This window comes from Phascolarctos cinereus, unplaced genomic scaffold (assembly GCF_003287225.1).
Source record: "Phascolarctos cinereus isolate Bilbo 61053 unplaced genomic scaffold, phaCin_HiC Scaffold_4;HRSCAF=312, whole genome shotgun sequence".
In the NCBI taxonomy this organism is placed as follows: domain Eukaryota; kingdom Metazoa; phylum Chordata; class Mammalia; order Diprotodontia; family Phascolarctidae; genus Phascolarctos; species Phascolarctos cinereus.
This window is the reverse complement of record NW_027555847.1, coordinates 268,459,940-268,483,301: the sequence shown is the minus strand read 5'-3', so window position 1 is coordinate 268,483,301 and position 23,362 is coordinate 268,459,940. Positions and strand designations below refer to the sequence as shown.

The following is a 23,362-nucleotide window of genomic DNA, read 5'->3' as shown; positions in this document are numbered from 1 at the left end:
TGACTATAGATAGCTTTGATTTCTTCATCTGAAAACTGCCTGGTATATCCTTTGACCATTTATCACTTGTGGGGGAATGCTCTATATATTTGAGAAATGAGGTCTGTAATCAGAGATGCTTGCTGTAAAAAAAAAAATTTCCCTGCTTTCTGCTTTCCTTCTAATCTTAACTGCGTTGGTTTTGTTTGTAGGAAAACTTTTAATTAATATAACCAAAATTATCCATTTTATATCTTGTCATGCTCTCTATCTCTTGTTTGGTCATAAATTCTTCCTTTATCAACACCGATCTGACAGGTAAACTATTCTATGCTCCTCTAATTTGCCCATGGTATCCCCCTTTATGTCTAAATCATGTACCCGTTTTGAAGGTACATTAAGTTTCTGATGTTCTGTGTAAACCTCTCTTAAAGAAGACTAAGAGGGGGGCAGCTAGGTGGCACAATGGATAGAGCACCAGCCCTGGAATCAGGAGGACCTGAGTTCAAATTTGGCCTCAGACACATAACACTTACCAGCTGTGTGACCCTGGGCAAGTCACTTAACCCCACTGCCTAGCCAAAAAAAAAAGACAATGACGACTAAGAGGATTAGGGACAAAGATAAGAGGTTACAAAGCCCAGATAACAGTGCTAGAGGAAATGTTGATTGGGAAGCACAAGGAAGAGCTACATTTGTTCCGTTTTCAGCCTGCATCAAAGCAGGGAGCCAGCCTGTGGGCCCCAGAGAGGGAGTCTAGCCAAGAAGGCTGGTGAAGAGCCTTCCAACACAGATTAGGGTATAAGCTGGCAGCTAAATTATTACAAGGACATGTCCACAACCACATCCCTCTGATGCTGGACCCGGGTTTTATAACCCTCTAATACCGGTTGAGCTGCAAATACTTCAGTTAGGGTTTGTTTCTCATATGCCAACCTACTCTCTTTCTAATTTTCTTCCAAAGATCTCATTTCTTTTCCTATTTTCCCCCTAGCGCTCTCATTTCTTTTCCAGTTGTTTCCTCTAGCACTCATATAATTTATAAAGTAATTTTTGCCTCCTTTTAAAACTCTTGCTTTATCTCCTTTAGGAATTCTAGTTGAACTTGTGCCCAAGCTATGTTTTCCTTTGAGACTTTGCTTATAGATGTTTTGAAGTGAGTCTCTTCTTCTAGGTTTGAGTCTTGAGTGTCTCTATCACAATAGCTCTTTATGATAGTATCATTTTTAGTTTATGTGTTCCTCCAGCCTTCCTTTCTGACTTTGGACTCTTTCTTAGGGCCAGGGTCAAGGTCAAAGCTACACAGCTACTGCTTGCTTCTTTACAACCTAGGGCTTGAAACCGCCTCTTGTAGTAGACGGCCACCCCTTGGCACCGTCCCCTTCTCAGTCTGCATGAGATCTGTGACTCGGCACTGAGTAATGAGTTGGCATGTGGCACCTGTTTCCAGAGTCAGGCTCCTTTGTGCCAAATCTGGGACCTCTTCTTGCCCTGGTGAAGTACCATGGGCAGGCCCTTGTGTAGTCCCTGCCCTGAGATGTTCTTAGCTAGACCTCATACTCAATGCCACAGGACACGTCTCTGTCCTTTTCCCTGTGTGGACTTGGGGTAGAAAAAATAAATCACTTTTTTTTCCCCTTGGATTTCCCATTCAGGACTATATCCGGTGCTTTTTTGCCTGGACCTTTGTGGAATAGTTATGGGTGAGCACTTGACTGTTACTTCCTTCTCTGACATCTTGACTGGTCTCCCTCAGATTAATAGCTTTAGTACAAGTGGTACAAAGCCTTGCCCAAGTAAAAACCTCCTGCAAATTGGAATGGACCAAATACAAGTTAAAGATTCCATGAGATAAATCAAAAGACTGAAAAATAGAAGAAAATGTAAAGTATCTCATTATTTAAAACAGCCGACCTGGAAAATATATCAAGGAGAGAAAATTTGTGACAGTTTCATAGCTCCTTAAATAGAAATTACTTTTCATATACCTGCCCAAGTGCCAGCCAAATACCATATATTGGAATCAGGAAGGCCTGAATTCAAATGTGGCTTCAGATGCTTACTTAGCTGTGTGACACTGGGCAAGTCACAAAAATCTCTGTTTGCCTCAGTTTCCTCAATTGTACAGTGGAAATAATAGCACCTACCTCAAAGAGTTGTTGCCAGGATCAAATGAGTTGAGATTTGTAAAGCAATCAGCACAGTGCTTGGCACAGAGTAGATATTACATAAATACTTATTCCCATCTCCTCCCTTCCCTTGTTGAGAATCACCATTAATATTTCCTTTGAAAAACAAAAACGTCATAGTGCCGACTTCAAGCTACTGTGTGGTCTGAACAGATTCCAGATGTTCTCATGAAGAAAATATACATAATTCAAGAAGGAAAGGAGATGGTTAGAATAAGATTGGGAATATGACATTTGGAAGACCAATATGATGAGTGATCTCTGGTAACTAGAATGAACACCAAGCTGAGGTCAAGATCATCTAGATAATAATTACAGCTAAGCAAATCTATAATAATTACAGCTAAGCAAAAAGCAAATTGCTCTGTTGTTAAATATGGGTGTGGTTATCTTTCCAGTAGAGATAAAATAGCAAATGCTTTGTAAAGTGAAAACAGGAAAATTCTACTAGAGGTGTGGGAGAAGGAGAGGCAGATGGCCCAAAGAGGTCATGCATAATTAAGAGCTGATTACAATAATAATAATAATAGATTGTATTTCTGTAACCTTTTAACTTAACAAAGTACTTTGTACACACTGTCTCATTCGATGCTCTCTGAGATCATTAATGTTAAATATCCTCAGTTTCATTTTTGGAGATGATGAAACAGATCTAAAAAGTTAAACGATCATACAGTAAATAGACAACTTGAACCTAAGTTTTTTGGGTGTTTTTTAAAATTCAGTGCTCTTGGGGGCAGCTAGGTGGCGCAGTGGATAGAGCACCAACCCTGAATTCAGAATGACCTGAGTTCAAATCCAGCCTCCGACACATAACACTTACTAGCTATGTGACCCTGGGCAAGTCACTTAACCCCATTGCCTAGTCAAAAAATAAATAAATGAATGAATGAATTCAATGCTCTTCCTACTGTACCATGTTCAAGTTACACCCAAGAAGCTCATTAAAATAGCTTCTAGTATTTTGTCTATGTATTGTCTTTTGAGTATTATCCAGCTTCCTTCTGAAGATTGTCTTGCTAGCGTGATGAAGATTCCAATTGATGAAATATCACTTTCATTGTTTAGGGTTTTTTTTTTAACGATTCATCTTTCTGAAAGCTAACATTGATTTTTGCCATTATCATTTTACAAAAAAATTACACTGCCCATGATGTCAGCAGAGTGAAAGTGTTTGAAATCCAATTTCATGTCCATTTTGTAGATGAGAACAAATTTTAATGCACTGTATCTCTCACTAGATGGAAATTCCTTCTACGAAAATTGTGAACCAATATATTGCCACACAAGGTCCCCTTCCACATACCTGTGTGCATTTTTGGCAAGCAGTCTGGGATCATAAGTTATCACTTATCATCATGCTGACCACGCTCACAGAACGAGGACGGGTAAGTGTCTTTATGTCTATATCTTAATGAACGCCAGCTCACTCATTCACCCTTTTTTATTTCCAGAGTGTTTGGGTGCTGACACCTAGACACTGTTATTATTTTGAGTTTTTCTCTGAGCTTTGTTGAATAACATGGTATATAGAAAAAGTATTGGGGTCAGGACCTGAGTTCAAATCCCAGTTCTGCGGCTTACAGTATTGGGCAAGTTACTTGACCTCATTGGTTCTCAGTTTTTCTCATATGTAAAATGAAAGGATTGGACAATTTGACTACTGGTCACTTCTGGCTTTAAATCCCATGAAACACCTCTGATTTTATGCTCCAGCTGCTAGCTGCATGTTCAGACTACTATCCCATTCTATTGTTAGCTCTTTCTACTTTATACGTCCTTGACATCCATGATGACTGATACTTTACAAGCATGATTCGTTATTCTCTCCCGTAATCCTTGCCACTTCACTAGTGAAAGCAGGGAGGAGAAGGCTTTTAGCTCTTTTGTTATAGTTTTGATTTGTCTCTGTGTTTTAGAAATTAACTTCTTTCCTTTCCCTCTTTTCCCCAACCTAGCAATAAGGATGTTTATTTCTTATCAAAAGAGTAAAATATCCCTCCTACTGTAATAAGAATTTACAATAACGTATCCTTGAGTAGGATACTTGTTTACATTTTGCTTCCTTTTTACTTGAACTCCAAAACATTCATGTCAAGATTTGTTGTTGTTGTTGAGTTATTTCAGTTGTGTCTGACTCTTTGTGACCCCATTTGGGGTTTTTTTGGTGTGTGGTTTTTTTTTTGGTGAAGCAGTTGGGGTTAAGTGACTGGCCCAGGGTCACACAGCTAGTGTCAAGTGTCTGAGGTCAGATTTGAACTCAGGTCCTCCTGACTCCAGGGCCGGTGCCTTATCCACTGCGCCACCTAGGTGCCCCAATTTGGGGTTTTCTTGACAAAGGTGCTGGAGTGGTTTGCCATTTCCTTCTCCAGTTCATTTCACAGATGAGGAAACCAGGGCAAATAGGGTTAAGTGACTTGTCCAGGGTCACACAGCTAGGAAGTGTCTGAGGCCAGATTTGAATTCAGGAAGATGAATATTTCTGACTCCAGGCCTGGTACTCTATCTCTATGTAGCTGCCCAAGAGTAGTTAAATAATATTGGTGGGGAGGCAGGGGGGGGGGAAGCTTATGGTATTTTATTTCATAGGCAAGAGCAATAAAATGCGTTGTAATAGAAATGTCTAAAATGTAACAGCTGTTCTTCTGTAGTTAAACCCCCTCTTACAGTGTCATTAAATGCTGAGAGTTTGAACCAATTTAAAGACCAAGAACCTTTGGCAGAAGCAGTTGTGATTGTAAGTTGTAACCATTGTAATCTCCAAATGCAGTCTGGTCTAGTTTAAAGTAGATTCTTGTGGCCTGTCAGGCAGCGAGTGACAAACACCCTTCTGAACGAGGTGTAGGATTTGTGTAGTCAGCAAAGACATCAAGCACCTCCTGTCACTTACTTGTCCGGGAGCCTACTCCGTGGAAGCCAGGCAGGTGTTCCTGATTCTCAGCTTTTTCTCCAGAGTGTGACCAGTTCAGTTCAGCAAATACTAAGTAGGCACCTGGAAAGAAGATTTAGCAAGTGGCTAAGACAGACAACTCGGATTTCCATAATATAGACTATTCCCATGGCAGTCCCTTTGGAGTGGTAGAGAAAGTGCTGTGGGATATCGGGGGGGGGGGGGGGGGAGATCATTAGCAGCTGGGACAGGGAAGACAGGAATGGGGAATGAGATCAGAAAGACTTTTTTTTTGGAGAAAATGGCATTTAAAGGAAGAGTAGGCAAAGAGCAGACATTCAGCAGTCCATCAGCAAGAACAGAGATAATTAAGAGTTCCCTAGGGATGATATTTGTAGTGTAGATTGATGAAAGGTCAGTGCATTGAAGGATTTTACTAGTGCGATAAATGCTAATGGAACATTCCTGCGGCTGACCGTGGGGTCAGGGCTAGATAATGAGGCAAGTGAAGCTTGTATCAGAGAGATGAATGGGAAAATAGGACTGAGTCAAGGGAAGTCAGGTGAAAGAATAGATTTAGTGTGAGTGGGAAAGGTGGAAGTAGAGACGGTTGTGGTCTTAGAGGAATTTCAGGGTTCTGGATTTTGAAGGTGTTGCAGTGCCAAGATGGTGAAATCCTACAATTATTTTCAATCCCTCATCAATACTTCAGCCAGTGCTATCCACACAGTAGGTAGTTGTCGATCTAAAGCTATAGAGGGAACGTTAGCAGTCATATGGTCCAATCCCCTCATTTTGCTGATGAGAGTGAAATCTTATAGGTTGTATATGCATTCTGATTTATCAAAAGGATTTGACTCATTTGAAAAACAGATTAAAGCTAACTAGTTCTTTTTTTGTTTTTGTAGACCAAATGTCATCAGTACTGGCCCGACCCTCCAGATGTCATGGAATATGGGAACTTCCGTATCAAATGTCAGTCAGAAGTTTGCACCATTGCCTATGTTTTTAGAGAAATGCTGGTCACAAAAATTGAGGTAAACATTGACAGACCATGCAATATATTTGAGTATTGAGGACAATAACTCAGTGTCTACCTTTATTTCTTCCTAGCTTATTTGTGACAAGGAATGAATGAATGAATAAATGAACGATTTTGTCTTCTCTGGAATAAAGTATGGGGCAGCTAGGTGATGCAGTAGATAGAGTGCTGGGCCTGGAGTCAGGAAGTTGTCTTCTTGAGTTCAAATCCGGCCTCAGACTCTTATTAGCTGTGTGACACTGAGCAAGTCACTTCACCCTATTTGCTTCAGTTTCCTCATCTGTAAAATGAGTTGGAGGAGGAAAAGGCAAACCACTCCAGTATCTTGCCAAGAAAACCCCAAAAGGGATCACAGTGGGTCAGACTTGACTGAAATAACTGAACAACAGAAGAATAACGAACTGGTCCTTACTTGAACCTTGAAATGGAATTTTGAGGATGTATAAACTTTGTACGTATGTATGTTTATATAGACAGAAGCTCTGACACACACTATATAAATTTCAAGTATTTCTATTTTAAATCAAATAGCCTACTTTATGTAGTGCTTTAAGCATTGATAAACTTTATATATACATATAATATATGTAACATATAACAAGATATATATGAAGAGAGAGAGAGAGAGAGAGAGTGTGTGTGTGTGTGTGTGTGTGTGTGTGTGTGTGTGTGTGTGTGTGTGTGTGTGAGAAATCTCAAAAGGTTTTGTTCTGATAAATCATTTTTTGAGTGAGACTTAGTAGAAAGAGTACTGATTTGGAATCTAGACATCTGTATTTGAATCCAACCTCTAACACCTACTGTATATAAGTCACAACTTCCTCTAACCTCAATTTTTTCATTTACAAAATAGGGATAATAATACTTATGCTCCCTAACTCAGAGGTTTGCTGCGAGGAAAACACTTTGCATAAATGACCTATAAATGTGAGCTTTTATTATTGTTAACTCACTCCCAGTCCTGCTCTCTTACCCATCAGTCAGCTATAATACAAACCCTTCACAGAGTTAAAAGTTCCTAACTCCTGAACTCTAGGGACTTAACACGCTACGCTGAATGTCCTTCATCAGAAGTGTCAGACACATGGCCTGTGGCCCACCCACGTGCGACCTGAACCAGAAAGAAATGTAATTGGGAAATGTTTAACAAAATAAATAAAAACAACAGTACCACATGAAATGTTTGTTTGTGGTTTTCAAAGTCCATGTGTAGGCCTCTGAGATCTGATCTAGATCAGTGGTTCTTAATCTAGGGTCTGGGAGACCAGAGGGGTCCAAGGATAGATTTCAGAGGTTCTATCAATTTGGATGAGTTTAAAAAAAAATGCACTTTTACTTTCACTAACCTTTTTTTCCCTTTGTAATCCTACACATTTTGTTTTATGTTTTATAAAAAAGAAAAACAACCACATTATTCTAAGAAGGGGTTCCACAGGCATCCCCAGACTGCCAAAGGGTCCAGGACAAAAAAAAAAGGTTAAAAAGCAACACACACACACACACACACACACACTCTCTCTCTCTCTCTCTCTCTCTCTCTCTCTCTCTCTCTCTCTCTCTCTCTCTCTCTCTCCCTCTCTCCCTCTCCCTCTCTCCCTAGATAGTCCAGTAAGACCTGACCCAACAAAGCAGCCAGGGAATCTGAGACATGTCAAGGGCAGTCACAGAGTCATGGCCACCTCTGAGTCCCTGAAGCCCCTAGAGGAGCCTTGTAGCGAATGCCACACTTGATGAGCTAGTTTACAGAGATGTGGGTCATAACTTCCCTGTCCAGCACTCCTAGGCAGCATGACTATAGAAACAACAGATGCCTGCAGGCAGAAACAAAACAAATAGTAGATTGATGGAAGGTTGTTGACTCCGGAAAGGAAATTTTTATTTAAGCTTTTCCATAAAATAGAGTGTGTGCCACTTTCCAGTTACTCCACATAGAAGTGATGAAGGTATTTACAGTGGAATAGGTTTATTGGTATGGAGGGGAGGTTAATTTTTTTCCATGACTATCGTTGATTCTAGGCTTCAAGGTCCTTTCTGGATTTTTTCCCCTTAAAAAAGTCCCTAGCTTGGTTACTTATTTAAGAGATGACTGGTTAGCTGTCTTCTTACAGAGATATAGATTTATGTTGCTTGCTAATCTGACTCTTCACACAAGGCATCCTAGCCTAATTGAGGAGGCTGAAACTTCCAAGCATTTGAAGGATGTACAACTAGGTCCTGATTAGTACTAATAAATGGATCCCATTTAGTGGTCACATTCGAATCCCCATAGCATTGGAACCAGTTACCATATCGTACATAATGATAACTTGAAATGGTACGAATTCAAACTTACATGGCAGCCACTTTGGGATTTGAGACATAGCTGTACTCAACAGTGATCTGTGGGAAAGAGCAGATAAAATTTGACATCACATCCATGGCTTAGGAAATGATCCCACTATAAGAAGTTTGGATTGGACTTCCTCAAGAAGATTTAGGGAGAGGCTCTATTTGATTAATTAAATTATTAGTACATGTCTTAGTGTCACCAGATAGGTGTTTTTGTTTGCAAATTAGGATAGCATCTTAACCTATCCAACAATTTTTTATGATATTTTTATGGACAAGATGGTGACTCATGCCTGAATGATGATGATAATTGACATTTATAAAGTTTACAAAACATTTTATTTGCTTGATTCATGTGATTCTCACAACAGCCTTGTCAGGTAGATACTACGAATATCATTATAGTTATTATTGTTATTCTCAATTTATAGGTGGGAAAACTGAGAGATAAATATCCGTGGTCATACTACTAATAAGTATGTGTTGTTATTGTTTAGTCATTTTCAGTCTTGTCCAACTCTTCATGTAACCCCTTTGGGGGGTTTTCTTGGCAAAGATACTGAAGTAGTTCACCATTTCCTTCTGCAGCTCATTTTACAGATGAGGAAACTGAGGCAAAAAGGGTTAAGTGACTTTTCCAAAGTCACACAGCTAATAAGTGTCTGAGGCCAGAGTCAAATCTTCCTCGCTCTAGACCTGGAATTCTGTCCACTAGCTACAGGTTGAGATTCAAACTCAGGTCTTTTTTACTCCAGGTCCAAGATTCTATGCACTGTGCCATGCTTCCTCTTGGTGTTAATACAATTTGTATGGATCTGTAGCTGTTTGAATGACACAACTTAAAAGCCTGTTGATTAATGGATTGCTGTTGGCTTGGAAGGAGGTCTCTAGCATTATTCCTTAATGGTCTGTCTTTTGCAAGCTGAATAATCATCATTTATCAGATCTGCAGGTGACAACAGAGCTGAAAGGGAGGGATAGTGGGTATGTTGGATAGCAGAATTAGGATTCGGAAAGATCTCACTGAGACGAAACTCACAAAATTAAATTTAATAAAGGATAACAATCCGTCCTGTACTTATCCACAGCATGTAGGGAGAGAGGAAACAATAAACTGGGGAATGAGCACTCAAAGAAATAGCATTTGGCAAGTTCACCCCGCAGTCTTGTTAGACTATTTAAATACGAGTTTCAGCAGTGGTAAGTGAATTGTTTTCTGGAGCAGCAGAGCAAGATGAGTGGGAAGGGGTTTCCCTTCCTTTTATTTGAGTTCTCCATCTGTGACATCCCTTCTAGAAGGTGAACTCTTTGAGACAGAGACCACAGTTTTCCTTTCTTTTTACCTCCAATGCTTTGCACGGTGTCTGGTACATAATAGACTCTCAGTAAATGCTTGTTGGCTCGTTGATTGCCTGAAAGGATACCTAGTGGTATGTCTTGAATTAGGTGTATGCCTTGAACGGTCATTGTATAAGCACCATTTGTCTTATCGTCTGGAGCCACATAGGTAAGCAGGGGCCTGCTGTTTGCCTTTGTCTTACAAGATTGGAGGGAGGGGACACGTGGCTTAAAAGTAACTAATGTGAAAAAGATCTGGAGGTTGAAGGGAAGAAGCATTTGTATGAGTGCCTACTATGTGCCAGGCACTGTGCTTTTTATAACTATTAAATCATTTGATCGTATAGTGAGTTACAAGTCAGCAGTGTGGTGGTGGTGGTTGTTCGGTCAATTTTTTAATCATGTCTGACTCTTCCTGACCCCATTTGGGGTTTTCTTGGCGAAGATACTGGAGTGGTTTGCCATTTCCTTCTTCCGCTCATTTAACAGATGAGGAAATTAAGGCAAGCAGGTTAAGTGACTTTTCCAGAGTCACACAGCTAGTAAGTGTGAGAGGCTGGATTTGAACTCAGATCTTCTTAACCTTGGATCCAGTGCTCTATCCATTGAGCCTCCCAGCCCTCAGCATTGTGGTGTGGCAACCAGAAAAGCTGTAATAGGGTCTTAGCCTGTATTAATGAAATCATAGTGTCCATAATGAGGGAGAAGATAGTCATAATCTAGCCTACCCTGGTGAGACCATAGTTGGGGTAGTGTTTTCAGTTCTGGCCATCATGTTTTAAGAAGGACGTTAACAAATAAGGGTAATCAGCAAGATGATGAAGCCATACCATGCAAAGATCAGGTGAGGGAACAGTGTAGAAATGTCTTCTAAGAAAAGATTTAGACAGGCATGACAGGCATTGATGGACTCCTACAAGTATTCACAGGGTTCGACAGCGATCTGGGGAGGCACGGGGACCTGAATTCAGATTACCGCTGTGACACTTTCTTGCAATGAATGGTATGACTTAAATACCCTGAGCCAAACTTATGAGTGAATAAATGAATCATTGATTGAATGAATGAAATAAAACGCACTTATTAAATACGTACTGTGTGCCAAGTAGTGGTCTAAGTGCTGGAGATACAAATAGGATAAAAAAAAGAGGCAGTTTCTTCTCTTAAGGATCTAGCATTCTAACTGAGGGAGATAAATCATGTTCAGGTTCAGGGCAAGTGGAAAGGCCTCAGAATGCTGAAGAGTACACCGGCAGGTCATATGGCAGTGCCCAGGGATCCGCAGGACATGAGGCAAACCGTATTAGGTCTGGAGGATTTGAGGACACAGTGACAGGGTGGGTAGTAAAGCCTACTGGTCCTTCCTGTCACTGGAAGGCTTAGGGTTGGTGACTGAACAGCCATGTTACTCTTCCCTCCAGGCTAGCCTTGATGATGTCTGTGTAACACCAGTGGTTGTTGGGTGAGGGATAACGGGAAAGCAGAGAAGGGCAAAGTCCTCTCTCAGTTCTTTTTGGGAAGATTGAGGATAATAATATTCATACTTTAGGCATACTATAAAAATTATCTGCCTCGTTGAGGCAGGTAGGTAACACAGTGGAAAGCACGCCAGGCTTGGAGTCAGAAAAACAAGAATTCCAGTCTGGCCTCAGACACTTACTGGTTGTGTGACTCTGGGCTTAATCTTGGTCTACCTCACTTTCCTCATCTGTCAAATGGGAATAATAACAGTATCTACCTGTCAGGCTTGTTGGGAGGATAAAACGAGATCATATGTGTAAGGCACTTAGCACAGTGCATGGAACATGGTAGGCATTTAAAAATGCTTATTTCATTCTTTTTTTGCAAGGAAAGTGCTTGATGAATGCAAAAAGTGTCAGTACCTCAGGTTGCCCACCCACTGATGCAGATCCTGGCCTTAGTAGAGTCGGTGTGGCCAAAAATGTCGTTCCTGTGCTCATTCCAAAAAGGCTGGGGCCCTTAAAATGTTCCCCTTTTCCATCTCCTCCAATTCCTATCCATTCAGATGCAGGTGGAATCTCACCTCCTCCATGAATCCTGCTCCTGCTCTTCTCATTAGAGTGGGCTAGTACAGAGATGGGGAACCTGTGGCCTTGAGGCCACATGTGGCCCTCTACGTCCTCAAGTGTGGCCCTTTGACTGAATCCACACTTCACTGAACAAATCCCCTTAGTAAAAGCATTTGTTCTGTAAAACGTGGATTGAGTCAAAAGGTTGCACCCAAGTCTAGACCCTGGTGTAGTAGTAATTAGCCTGGTCTCTGCCATTCCATATGTGCTCATTTTGACCCTATCCCCACCCCCAGTCAGACTGGAAGCTTCTTCAAAGAGGTGGCCATGACTTCTCTACATCACCCATAGACTGGGTGTTTCAACTCAGTAAATATGGCTAATCATAGCCATAGAAACTGAATTTTATAGATAGAAAGAGTTTCTAACAAGAGTGTCAGTGTTTGCAGTGTTTATTCTGTTTAGAAGGGCCAGTTGTGGGGACTTGACCTGAGATTTCATTAGTAAGGAACTCCCAGGTGAGGAAATTGTTCACCAAGACAAGTTGGCACCTTCTTTGCAATTTATAATCTTAGAGAATTGCCTAGAGCACTGAGAGGTTAAGTGACTTACACATAGTCACAGATAGGACGGATCAGAGGCTAGATAGGAATATAGGTCTTCCCAGCTTCAAGGCTGGCTCCCTGTCCACTATGTCATGATGACTCTATTTAGAAGACCTGTGAAAAAATGCTGAGAAACAGTGTGGTGTCGTGCAAAGCAGACTAACCTTGGAGTCAGAAGGACCTGAGTTTAGGTACTTCTGACAGAGACTAGCTGTATGATAAGTCACTTGCTCTTTCTAGAGTCTGAAGTAAAGTACATCTTTTTCCACCACAGACAGGGGAAGAACACACAGTTACTCATCTCCAGTATGTCGCTTGGCCTGATCATGGGGTTCCAGAGGATTCATCAGACTTTTTGGAATTTGTAACCTATATGAGGGCAATGAGAGTAGAAAATGAGCCCATCTTAGTTCACTGCAGGTATGAAGTTTAAGATAAATTTGTGTTGGGGTAGGGAAGGAAGGGGAAGTCTGTTGGCCAATATTCAATTTATGGTGTTAATCTTGAATCCTAGAAAGACATGTGCTTTTTTTTTTTACTTTCTATACCCAGTAATCACTTTACTTTTTATTTTATTTTTTTTTGTTTTATTTATTTATCTCATTTATTTATTTACTTTTTATTTAACAATGTAACAAGAGTAGTGAACTGGCCCAGCTATTCTGGCCAACAATTTGGAACTGTGTCCAAAGGGCTATAAAACAGTGCATACTTTTGACCCAGCAATACCACTACCAGGTCTGTATCCCAAAGAGATCAAAGAAAAAGGAATAGAACCTATCTGTATGAAGATATTTATAGTAGATTTTTTTTTGTGGAGGCAAAGAATTGGAAACCATGGGGCTGCTCATCAATTGGGAAATGGCTGAACAAGTTGTGGCATATGATTGTGATGGAGTACTATTGTGTTAGAAGAAATGAGGAGGAAGGTGGTTTCAGAAGAACATGGCAAGACCCAGTATAAACTGATGCCAAGAGAAGTGAGAGAAGAACTGGAGGATCATTGTGCGCAACAGTAATGTTGATCGTGTGACAGGCTTGGCCACTCTGATCAATGCAGTGATTTGAGACAATTCCCAAAAACTCGTGATGAAAAAAAACACTATCTACCTCCAGAGGGAGAACTGATAAACTCTGCATGCCAACTGAAGTATAATTTTCTCACTTTATTTTTCTTGCTTTTAAAAAAATATGGCTAACACAGAAATTACGTTTTGTGTGATTTTACAGGTTTAATTGATATTGTATTGCTTGCCTTCTAGATGGGTATGGGAGGGTGTGAGAGGAAGGGAGAGAATTTGGAACTCAAAATTAAAAAAGAAAAGGATGCTTAAAATATGAAAAAATACTTAAGATTTAGAAAACAGTAAAATACAAAACCTTATGAGTCATGTGAAGGTATAAGGATCATTAGTTGGAAAATAAAAATATCCCCTAGCATAATTACCTACCATGAAAAAATTTTCTTTTGTCTACACACTTTAATTCTTTAATCTGATGGACAATTACATGTGTAAGAAATGGGGGGAGGATATTTGTGTCTGTTTTACAAAAAACAAACCATAAAAAGATCATCTTTAATGTTCATTTAAAAAAATATTCCGATTGGAGCTCTTTACTCCACTTGAATAAATTGGAATATTCACTCCCAAAAAACTCCTCATATTTTTAAGGTCAGTTTTTATGGCTTAAATGTTATTAGAATTTGTATCAGTTGTTATGAGTTGCCTACATAATATATAAAATCAGAGTTCCCAGATAACTGGAAACACCCACATTGGGGATATGCTATGAATAAATACTCACTAGAGTTGTCTCATAGAATCTCACAATGCAAAGGAACCCTAGGAACCATCTGGTCCAGCTTAAACCTGAAAAAGAATCCGTTCTACAACATGCCCCTGATTCCCAAGGATTATTATTTTTTTGTTTTAGAAGGATGTGGCATCTAAGCTGTGGCATTCCAGGTGATTCCAAGTCTAAACCTGTCTTTCTAATGTGCCATTGCTTTCCTTGTTTCATTTTTCAGTGCTGGAATAGGTCGAACTGGTGTGTTGGTCACTATGGAAACAGCCATGTGTTTAATTGAAAGAAGCCAGCCTGTTTATCCATTGGATATTATCCGAAAAATGAGAGACCAGCGTGCTATGATGGTGCAGACATCAGTGAGTTGGAATGCTAACTTAATTCCGGATCATGTAGAGTCCTCGCTAAGATATTTTCATGCTAAATATTTGATAAGTTAATAGTCAGTGGGCTTACATTTTACCTACCAGTTTAATTTCTGATAAATGCATCACTTTCTGTAAGCCAAGTGAGATGTGAATTCAGCACATTCGTTGGATAGGCATTTATTAATTGCAAACTGCGTGTATTTCCATTTCTTATATATTCTGCCCTCCACTGGAGGTATAGTCCGTAGTTGGAATGAAAACTCTGTTATTCTCTTTCAATACATTCCCTCATCCTCAGGCAGCCACAATATCCCTTTTCGTAGAGTTTGTCTAACTTATTTCAAGGTCAGACCTTGCCTAAGCAGAAAACATTATGCCTCTGGGAGTAAATTTGGCTACCTCTTGTTCTCATGAAATGCCAGGACCATTTTAGCTCATCCAGAACTACTTTGTGTATAGCAGTGAAAAGGCTCAGAAGCTGTGATCTTTAAAAGACTTACATACACACACACACACACACACACACACACACACACACACACACACACGACTATCTACCTTTTTTTGTGTTAGGATAGTGCAGGAATATAGTTAACCATTTCTTTAGCCTAATAATTATTCACTTGAGCCTTGCAATTAAATATAATTATCTCCCTGTTTTATTTGTGATTTTACTTCTGTGATAAAGATAGCTTAGAATATTGTCTTCTCTACCAAGAGTTTGGATCCTATCTTTCAGTGTTTGGCTGTTAATAGATGGATATGTTTATGAAGTGATTGAGGTTAAATAGAGAATAGGGAAAGGAAGGAACTGTTATTACTATAACATCGTTTTTGGAGCTCACACACGGCACTGTACTTTTTAAACAGACGAGTGGGGACTTCTTTGTCTAGGACATAGTGATGTGACTGTCCTGATAAACTGAGAGTTCATAGAGAATGTTTGAAATTGCTTTAAATCTATCTCTTTTAAAATCTCTTCAGATGTTATTGCCACATGTTTTGTTCTGATAAACAAGTTCCTTCAGAAGTCATCTCTCCGGTGTGAGCTCTGTGCCCCGGGGACAGTGTCTGTCTAAGCCTCAGTGGACTTATCTGGAGAATGAGGGGTTTGAAATAGGTCCTCTCTCAGGGCCCTCCTGAGCTGTGACATTCCCCATGACCTTGGACACTAAACTGTCTTGGTAAAATACTTTGAAGGAAAGGCAACTTAGAAGAGTTACAGATTACTAGTCAGTGTTGGGAATACAAGCACTCAGGGCTGCTTACTTCCTATTGGATGCCTGCAGGTAGAACAGGAGAGTGTCACACTCCATCTCTACCTACAGGCATCCAACAGGAGGTAAGCAGGTCTATAGGCACTCAGCGGAATACACTTCTAGAAACAACAACAGTGAGACGGTTACTCAACATGAGGAACCTGGAACACTCTAGGAGGGAGAAAGCAAAAAGGAATTAATTACTGATGCAGTACGCTAAGATGTGCTCATCTGCCGCCTCCTTCCCTTAGGGAAGTTAATCTCTGACCAGTCAGAATCAGTGTCAGGAATCCCTGACCCAGGGTTATCTTATTCTGGCCACCTGCCTTATCATAGTGAAACCAGGTTATCACAATGCTGAAACTCCTCATGCTTTCACAGTAAAATTATGGGATCATGTTCACCAGGGAATTCTCTGCCTGCAAGACTTAGGATTTGCCTATTTAAAATTGAGCTCAGGCTGCTTTTGACCAACTCTGTGCTCCCAGGAAAGTAAAGTGAAGGGAACTAATCTCTGTGGTTAGTGTGAGGAAACTGAGGAATTGGCCTAACCTGGTCAGATTGCCAAGAGCGGTGATTATTGATAATTGTACTCATAATGGGAATTTTGGGGGAGTTAGTGGAAGCCACAGACGACACACCACGGCCAGCAGATGACACAAAAAAAGTTTAAAAACTCAGAAATGCATAAATATGTGTATAGTATCAACCCAAATTTTACAATAAGATACTGTAAACACCGCATAAAAGAAAAAGGAAAAATTCAGATTTCTTCTCTGGTATGAAGGGAGAGCCAAAATAATTTTCCAGATCGAGGGAGGGGGTGCTGATTTTCCATGCCCCAATCTCTGCAAGGTAGAAGGGGTAACTGTGCATCTTGTTTAAACTTTGCATTTCAAATCTAATGAAATCTAGTGATGATACCAATTTGTAAGTCAGCTCCAGTCTTATGTAAACCTTGCCCTTCCCCCCAGCAAAGTGTGTATTTAGTAAGTATTTGTTGAATGAATGAGGTGGTGTTTGATCATAGGATCATAGTTTCGAGGCTGGAAGGGACCTTAGAAGCCATCCAATAAGGACGCTGCTGCCCAGGGTCACATGGTGCTTCAGAGTGTACAGGGCACTTTCCTCACAACAACCCCATGAGGTGTAGGTAGCTACAGAATTTTAGAGATTCGAGGCACCCTAGAGATTATCTAGCTAACCCCCTTATTTTTACACAGGAGAAAACCAAGACCTGGAGGGGCAAAGAGGCTTGCCTGGGGTCAACACTGCTATTAAATAGCTGTGCCAGCATTCAAATTCAAGTCTTCTGTCTCCAGTGGCTGTTATGCTCTACCAAAATATGCCAGATTGGGGCAGCTGGGTGGTGCAGTGGATAGAGCACCGGCCCTGAAGTCAGGAAGACCTGAGTTCAAATCCGGCCTCCAACCAAACACTTGACACTTACTGGCTGTGTGACCCTGGGCAAGTCTCTTAACCCCAGTTGCCTAAAGCACACGCACACACACACAAACAAAACAAAACATGCCAAATTATAAAATTTTGACTTCAGTTTAGCATAAAACTCTCTAATTCTCTCTCCCTCTTCCCCCTCCTTCTCCCTCTCTTCATCTTCCTCTCCTTCTTCCTCCTACTCCCTCACTTTCCCCCCTTTCCTCCTTCCCTTTCTCTCCTCTCCCCCTCTCCTTCCTTTCCTTCTCTCCCTCTCCATTTCTCCCCCTCTTCCATTTTCTCCCTCCCCTCCCTCATATATATATAAATTTTTTTTAACTTTACATGTAATTTTAGTGCCTAGTGAGCAACGTTCCTTTACTAGTGCAATTTGGCAAGTGCTTCTAAAATTATAGCCTTAGAAAGTTGCCTAGAGCGCTGAGAGAGATCATATGACATGGCTAGCCAGGGTCCCACAGCTCGTATGTGTCATGAACCCAGCCTTTTGACCCCAGGCCAGCTCCTTAGCCATTGTGGTACTCTCAGTTCCTTTTTTTATATATCATTTAAAAAATCAGTGCTTCATGCCTGTTGTGAAACATTGCTGCTTTTGTCAAGTCCTTGCCAGCCCCTTGACACATTTCATTCCCTTCTGTCTCTTCAGAATCATTTTCTTGCCGCATATAATGGAGCACACCTCTAATCCCTGCTCCTGGGAACACTGGGGCTGGTACGTCACTCAGGCTCAGTAGTTCTGAGCTGCAGCAGGGCTCAGGTTGATCCTAGTGTCTGCACTAAGTCAAACCCCAGTGTAGTGGGCCCTCAGGAGGGGAGGATGTGGGGCAGGAGAATCAGGCTAACGAGGGGTGAACCGGCTCAGGTTGGACAGGAGCTTCCATCCTGATCCACATTGGAAACCAGCCTGTGAGTGGACACACTACCACCCGGGAAGAGATAGGGAGACCCAGTCTGAAAAAAAAAATCCCCCTCTTTTATTTCTTTGATTATTTTCTCTATCCTGTGTTTATTCTCTCTAACAGTCCAGAGTAGTAATAATAGCATAACATAATAATAATAACACTTATACAACTGCATGCTAAGACACGATGCTAAGTGCTTCAAAATTATTACCATATTTGATCCTCACAACAACCCTGGGAGGTAATTGCCATTAGTATTTGCATTTTACAGAAGAGGAAACTGAGGCAAATTGAAGTTAAATGACTTGTCCAGAGTCACACAGCTAAGTGTCTGAGGTCACATTTGAACTCAGGTCTTCCTGACTCCAAGCCCAGAGCTCAATCCACTGTATACCGAGCTGTCCCATGTATGAGGGTATTCCTCTAGCTCTTTCACATTCTTCCTATCAGAGAGCTTACATTCATAATAGACATATAATAAGGACCAGCTCATACAGGAAGATAAACATAGCACATGCCTTGAAGGTCACTGGAATATTTGCTTCCATCCATCCTGCCTGTTTCTCAGGTTGTATTAGAATTCTTTGCAGTTATTCCTTGGAACTCTCTGCATGCAGTGCTGTTGTACATTGTGTGTTTGCCTGGGGTTCCTTTCTCCAATGGAACTACTTAGGCATTAATCCCTACTTCCATCAGTAGACACAGTAGTATATGCAAGAGACACTTGATAAGAATTCTCTTTCTCTCTCTCTCTCTCTCTCTCTCTCTCTCTCTCTCTCTCTCTCTCTCTCTCTCTCTCACACACACACACACACACACACACACACACACACATGCACTCTCTTTCTCATGTGTGCACATGTATCTAGATTTTTTTTCTTGGCCTTTTTAGAAGAGATAGCCTACAAAAGCATTATCTAATTGGATCCTCAAGTCAGTAGGAAAGATGGTATTTTTTGGTCCATTTTGCAGGTGAGAAAATAAAAACATAGAGTAGTTTTGACTTGGCCAGGACTAGATCTCCGGTCTCCTAATTCCAAGGGGCAGATAAATTTTCAAGTTGAAATGAAATACTTTTAAGTCAGAAAAAATAAATTTCTTTTTAAAATTTAATTCTTTTCTTTTAAAAAGAAATCCTTTACATAACTGATAAACAACTTTTAGAACGTACCCTCCTGTAGGGATACTGGCTGAAAATAAATAAACAATGGTTTAGAAAAGGAGTAGGGAATCTGCAGCCTCAAGGCCACATGTGGCTTTGTTCTGTTACGTTTGGATTTGGTCAAAGGGCCACACTTGAGGACCTAGAGGGCCACATGTGGCTTTGTTCTGTGAAGTTGGGATTTGGTCAAAGGGCCATACTTGAGGACCTAGAGGGCCACATGTAGCCTCAAAGCCATAGGTTTAGAAAAATTCATAAGAGGATACAGCCATAAATCATTTTTGAAGAGAGAGGTATTTAGGGCAAATCTCCAATGCTTGTCAGGGAAGGGAAGCACAATCTCTCACCATCCTTTGGTACTCCTTAGAGACAGAGCACTGAAAGGGATGTATTGTGAGTGTGACTAGTATAGGTATGAAAACTCTATATCTTACCCCAAAATGTTTCCTAATTGAAACTGTGATGGTTATGGTACCTTGATTATTTTGACCTTTACCTTTGGAGACCATCTTTGGATTGCTGTTCTGTGGTTCCATGAAACCCCCTCCTACACTGTTCTTTACAAATGGTGGTAGTTTGGCCCACTTAGAGTGGGAGTCCAAAGATCTAGGGCATGGCTTCAAGTTTCTCAAATTAAACCTCTGGGGCCTCATTTTCCTCATCTGTAAAATGAGGGGGTCTGAAGTACCTTCCAGCATCAGATCTATGCTTCTAGTCCAAGCTCTGTCAATAACCAGCTTTGCAGCCCCTGGTAAGCCACTTACTCATTCTCTAAGCTCTCTGGTTTTTCATACACAAAATGGAAATACTAGTATTTATACCAGCCACTTCACATGGTTGTGAGGAAAGGGATTTGTAGACTTTAAAGCATGACATAAATGTGCACTCTCGTTATATTATGGGTTGTATAATATTAGTAACTCCTCTGGTCCTCAGTTTCCCCATCTATAAAGTGAGAAGGTTGCTTCCAAGATTGCTTCCATCTCTAACACTGTGTAGTCGTCTACAGTTCTTAAGAAAATGGAAGAATAAGATATGTGGCTTTGAGGGAGGGATCATTTTCAGCCATCATTTCATACTTTCAATAATAATTAGTCATTTTAACTAATAATATTCATTAAAATAATTTTGATTGAATAATACATAGACACACTCACACGGGTGTGCGTGTGTTTCTTGACCTTTTTAGAAGGAATGGCCTGCAAAAGCAAGTCACTATGGAAGGCAAATTATCCCTTCCTTTTGCAGATAAGAGTACTGGGGCTTAGAATGGACCTCAGAATGGGCCTCGGTTCAACCTGATGATCCCTGAGCAAGCAGATCTCTTAACTCCAGAACCAGCCTCTGGTTTTTTGTTTTGTTTTTTCTGCAAGACCGTTCCTGCTGGAAAAGTCTCTCCAACAGCCTTTTCAGTCATGTATCATCACCGTGTCAAGTCTGTGCACATGCTTGACTTTCCAGATGCTTCCTGACTCTTCTCTCTCTTCCACAGAGCCAATACAAGTTTGTGTGTGAAGCTATCCTTCGTGTCTACCAAGACGGTCTGGTTCAGCCACTAGATTCTAGCTAACGTGACTGTTCACCATTTCTCAAGAACATCAGTCGTGGGAGCAGGACACATTGGACTGGAATCAACAAAATGGATCCACAGAGGCGATAAGAAGAGAATGAGAACCTTTGAACTCTGCACTTTAAATTTCCGTAGAAAGAAAAAAAAAGCATTTTGTATATAGGAACACGTAGACACGTGTGCATGCGGTTGTGTGTAATACCATTCATACGCATATGTGTGGACGGAAACTTCAGTGGTATGCTGCTTGCTTCTGTTATCCAATGGAGAAGTAATCAAAAGGAAAGAAATACTGAAGGGGAGCTCATGGCCTCTGTCTTACTTGCCTTTAAAAGACTTTCCTGTAGGCAGTCATAATAACCCTAGTAGCCATCATTTTGCTGAGCATTCAGAAACTAAGTAGCATTGGTTATTTTAGGCTTATCAAGTATTTTGTTTAAGAAAAAAAAAATACTAAAGGCTAAGTGTTTTAGGCTTCTAGAAAGAGTTGGAACAATTAGAGGATTAATTCTCTCTCCCAGCGTTAAAAACTGCATATTTGTCAATGGATCTGTGATTTCATTTGTCTGGGTGCTCCCTCCATGCTTTCTTACCTTATTCACTTTTTTTTATCTGTGTTTATGTCTTCTTTAGAGGATCCTGCCCAATGCACTAAAAACCTTCCTCTAAGTTGTCTTTTTTTTTTTAACATTTTGTGAATACCATTGTACTACGTAGTATACCAGCTCATCTGTTATCTCTCAGCCTCGCTTACATGATAGATGGGCCCACACCCTTTTCCTGTTGTACATACCCTCAGTGTTCTGTTTCACACCACTTTTTATACACAAATCATCATTGTGATATGCTGCAGCCTTCTTACACTTTACCTTGTGTTTTTCCATTGCCCTGTGAGTTGTCCACCATTTTGATTCCTCTGATATCGTGGTGTTCCAAGATTTGCTGTCATAAAACATCACTGGGAAGAGTATTGAAGGTTAAAAAAAAAAAAGACGGATTTTTAATTCAGGGAGTAGAAACCCTTGAAAGAATGCCAGTAATACTGGTAAATAGTGAATATTTATTCACTAAATATAATAGACATGCAAGGCCTAATATAATACATATTCAGCTAAAGAACAAGGCATGCTAAGTCTAACATTGTTTATTTGTTTTTATGCCTTCAGGTGTTAAATCATTCAGATGTTAATATTTTTGAGAATTGTGTCCCAAGCCTCCCTTCTTGCCTCTCCCTTTCACCTCCTTTTTCTGGCTTGTACTTAAATATGGAAACCAGATAACATTTTTTCTTTTTTATTTTATTTACAAATTCTAAACTTAGATTCTGAGATTTAGTCTTCTCAGTTTCTCGATTTTATTTATTAGTGTTAGATACAGTTTGTGAATTGATACTATGTCACCTTTTCTCTCTGACTTGTTTACTGTGCATTCAAAATCCAGTACTGGAAAATGTCTACTACTGAAGCTACTCAACGTTTTGCTGCTACTTCAAACTGTTAAACATGGGGAAAAAACTATGCTATTAGTGTGGGGATGATACGGTGGAAATAACTCAGTCTTTGGCCTTTCTGAAATTTTTTTTTTTATCCAGTTGACCATGGGAAACACAAATATCCCAAGGGATGTGCCCTTGTGTACGAGTGCGTGTGTGTGTGTGTGTGTGTGTGTGTGTGTTTTTCGGGGGCAATTTAATACAAGTTATGGATGAGTTATAAAATCCGGGTTTCTGTATATATATGAAAGACTGTACACTTTCACCCTTAATACAATGGTCTCAATTTCATTTCAAAAGGGAGGATCAGACCATCTGAATGGTATAAACACAATGTTGATGTTAATTTATTTGAGCACATCTTACTTGTAATTGTACTAGAGAATTCTGCCTCTGTTAATAATATTGTTAAATTTTTTTTTAAATATATGATAGAATTATAACAAATATTATTTAAGGAAAATAATCTGAAGATCTTAATGTGGTATACAATGTAGACATTTATATGCATTGAAAAAAGGAAGCTAGCCAGTTTCTTAATGAATAAAGATGCTTTCATATGATTATGCCATGTGACAAGGATGCCATTTTGATATTCTGCAGTCTCTGAATCGATTAAAAGGTTTCCTTTAGCTGTGAAATGCTTGAAGTACATAGTGGGAACTAATTTTTCTGAAGGCATTAGGGCCTGTCTCTGTAGATCAACCACATTTGCTCAAATTCTTCACCCTGTTTCTTCCGCAAATATTCTGAAGTAGGGTAGAGGAAGGAATGCTGGATTACTTGGTAATATTATTTCTGCTCTGTGAACCTTGGCAGCTCTGGCCGAGTTGGGTTTAGGTTAGTGTTAGGTCACTAACCTAACAGACTGCATGGGGCTAGCAGGAGGGGTTTAGTAGCAAGAGTTCTGGGATGAGTCGGGAGAACTTACTGCCCTGCTGTTAATTATT

The 23,362-nt window shown here is 40.3% G+C and overlaps 1 protein-coding gene across 5 annotated transcripts in view; it reads left to right on the top strand.

Annotated features, from left to right (window-relative positions):
- PTPN3 (protein tyrosine phosphatase non-receptor type 3) overlaps nucleotides 1–22,978 on the top strand; it is a 288,986-nt gene extending 266,008 nt beyond the window's left edge. For all 5 annotated transcript variants that reach the window (XM_021004563.2, XM_021004569.2, XM_021004570.2 and 2 more), the window contains exons 22-26: nucleotides 3,410–3,556; nucleotides 5,967–6,095; nucleotides 12,676–12,821; nucleotides 14,431–14,566; nucleotides 20,843–22,978. In XM_021004563.2, the coding sequence (XP_020860222.1) occupies nucleotides 3,410–3,556; nucleotides 5,967–6,095; nucleotides 12,676–12,821; nucleotides 14,431–14,566; nucleotides 20,843–20,920 (636 nt within the window). In that variant the 3' untranslated portion in view covers nucleotides 20,921–22,978. The remainder of the gene's footprint in view (nucleotides 1–3,409; nucleotides 3,557–5,966; nucleotides 6,096–12,675; nucleotides 12,822–14,430; nucleotides 14,567–20,842) is intronic.
- Nucleotides 22,979–23,362: the final 384 nt, after the last annotated feature.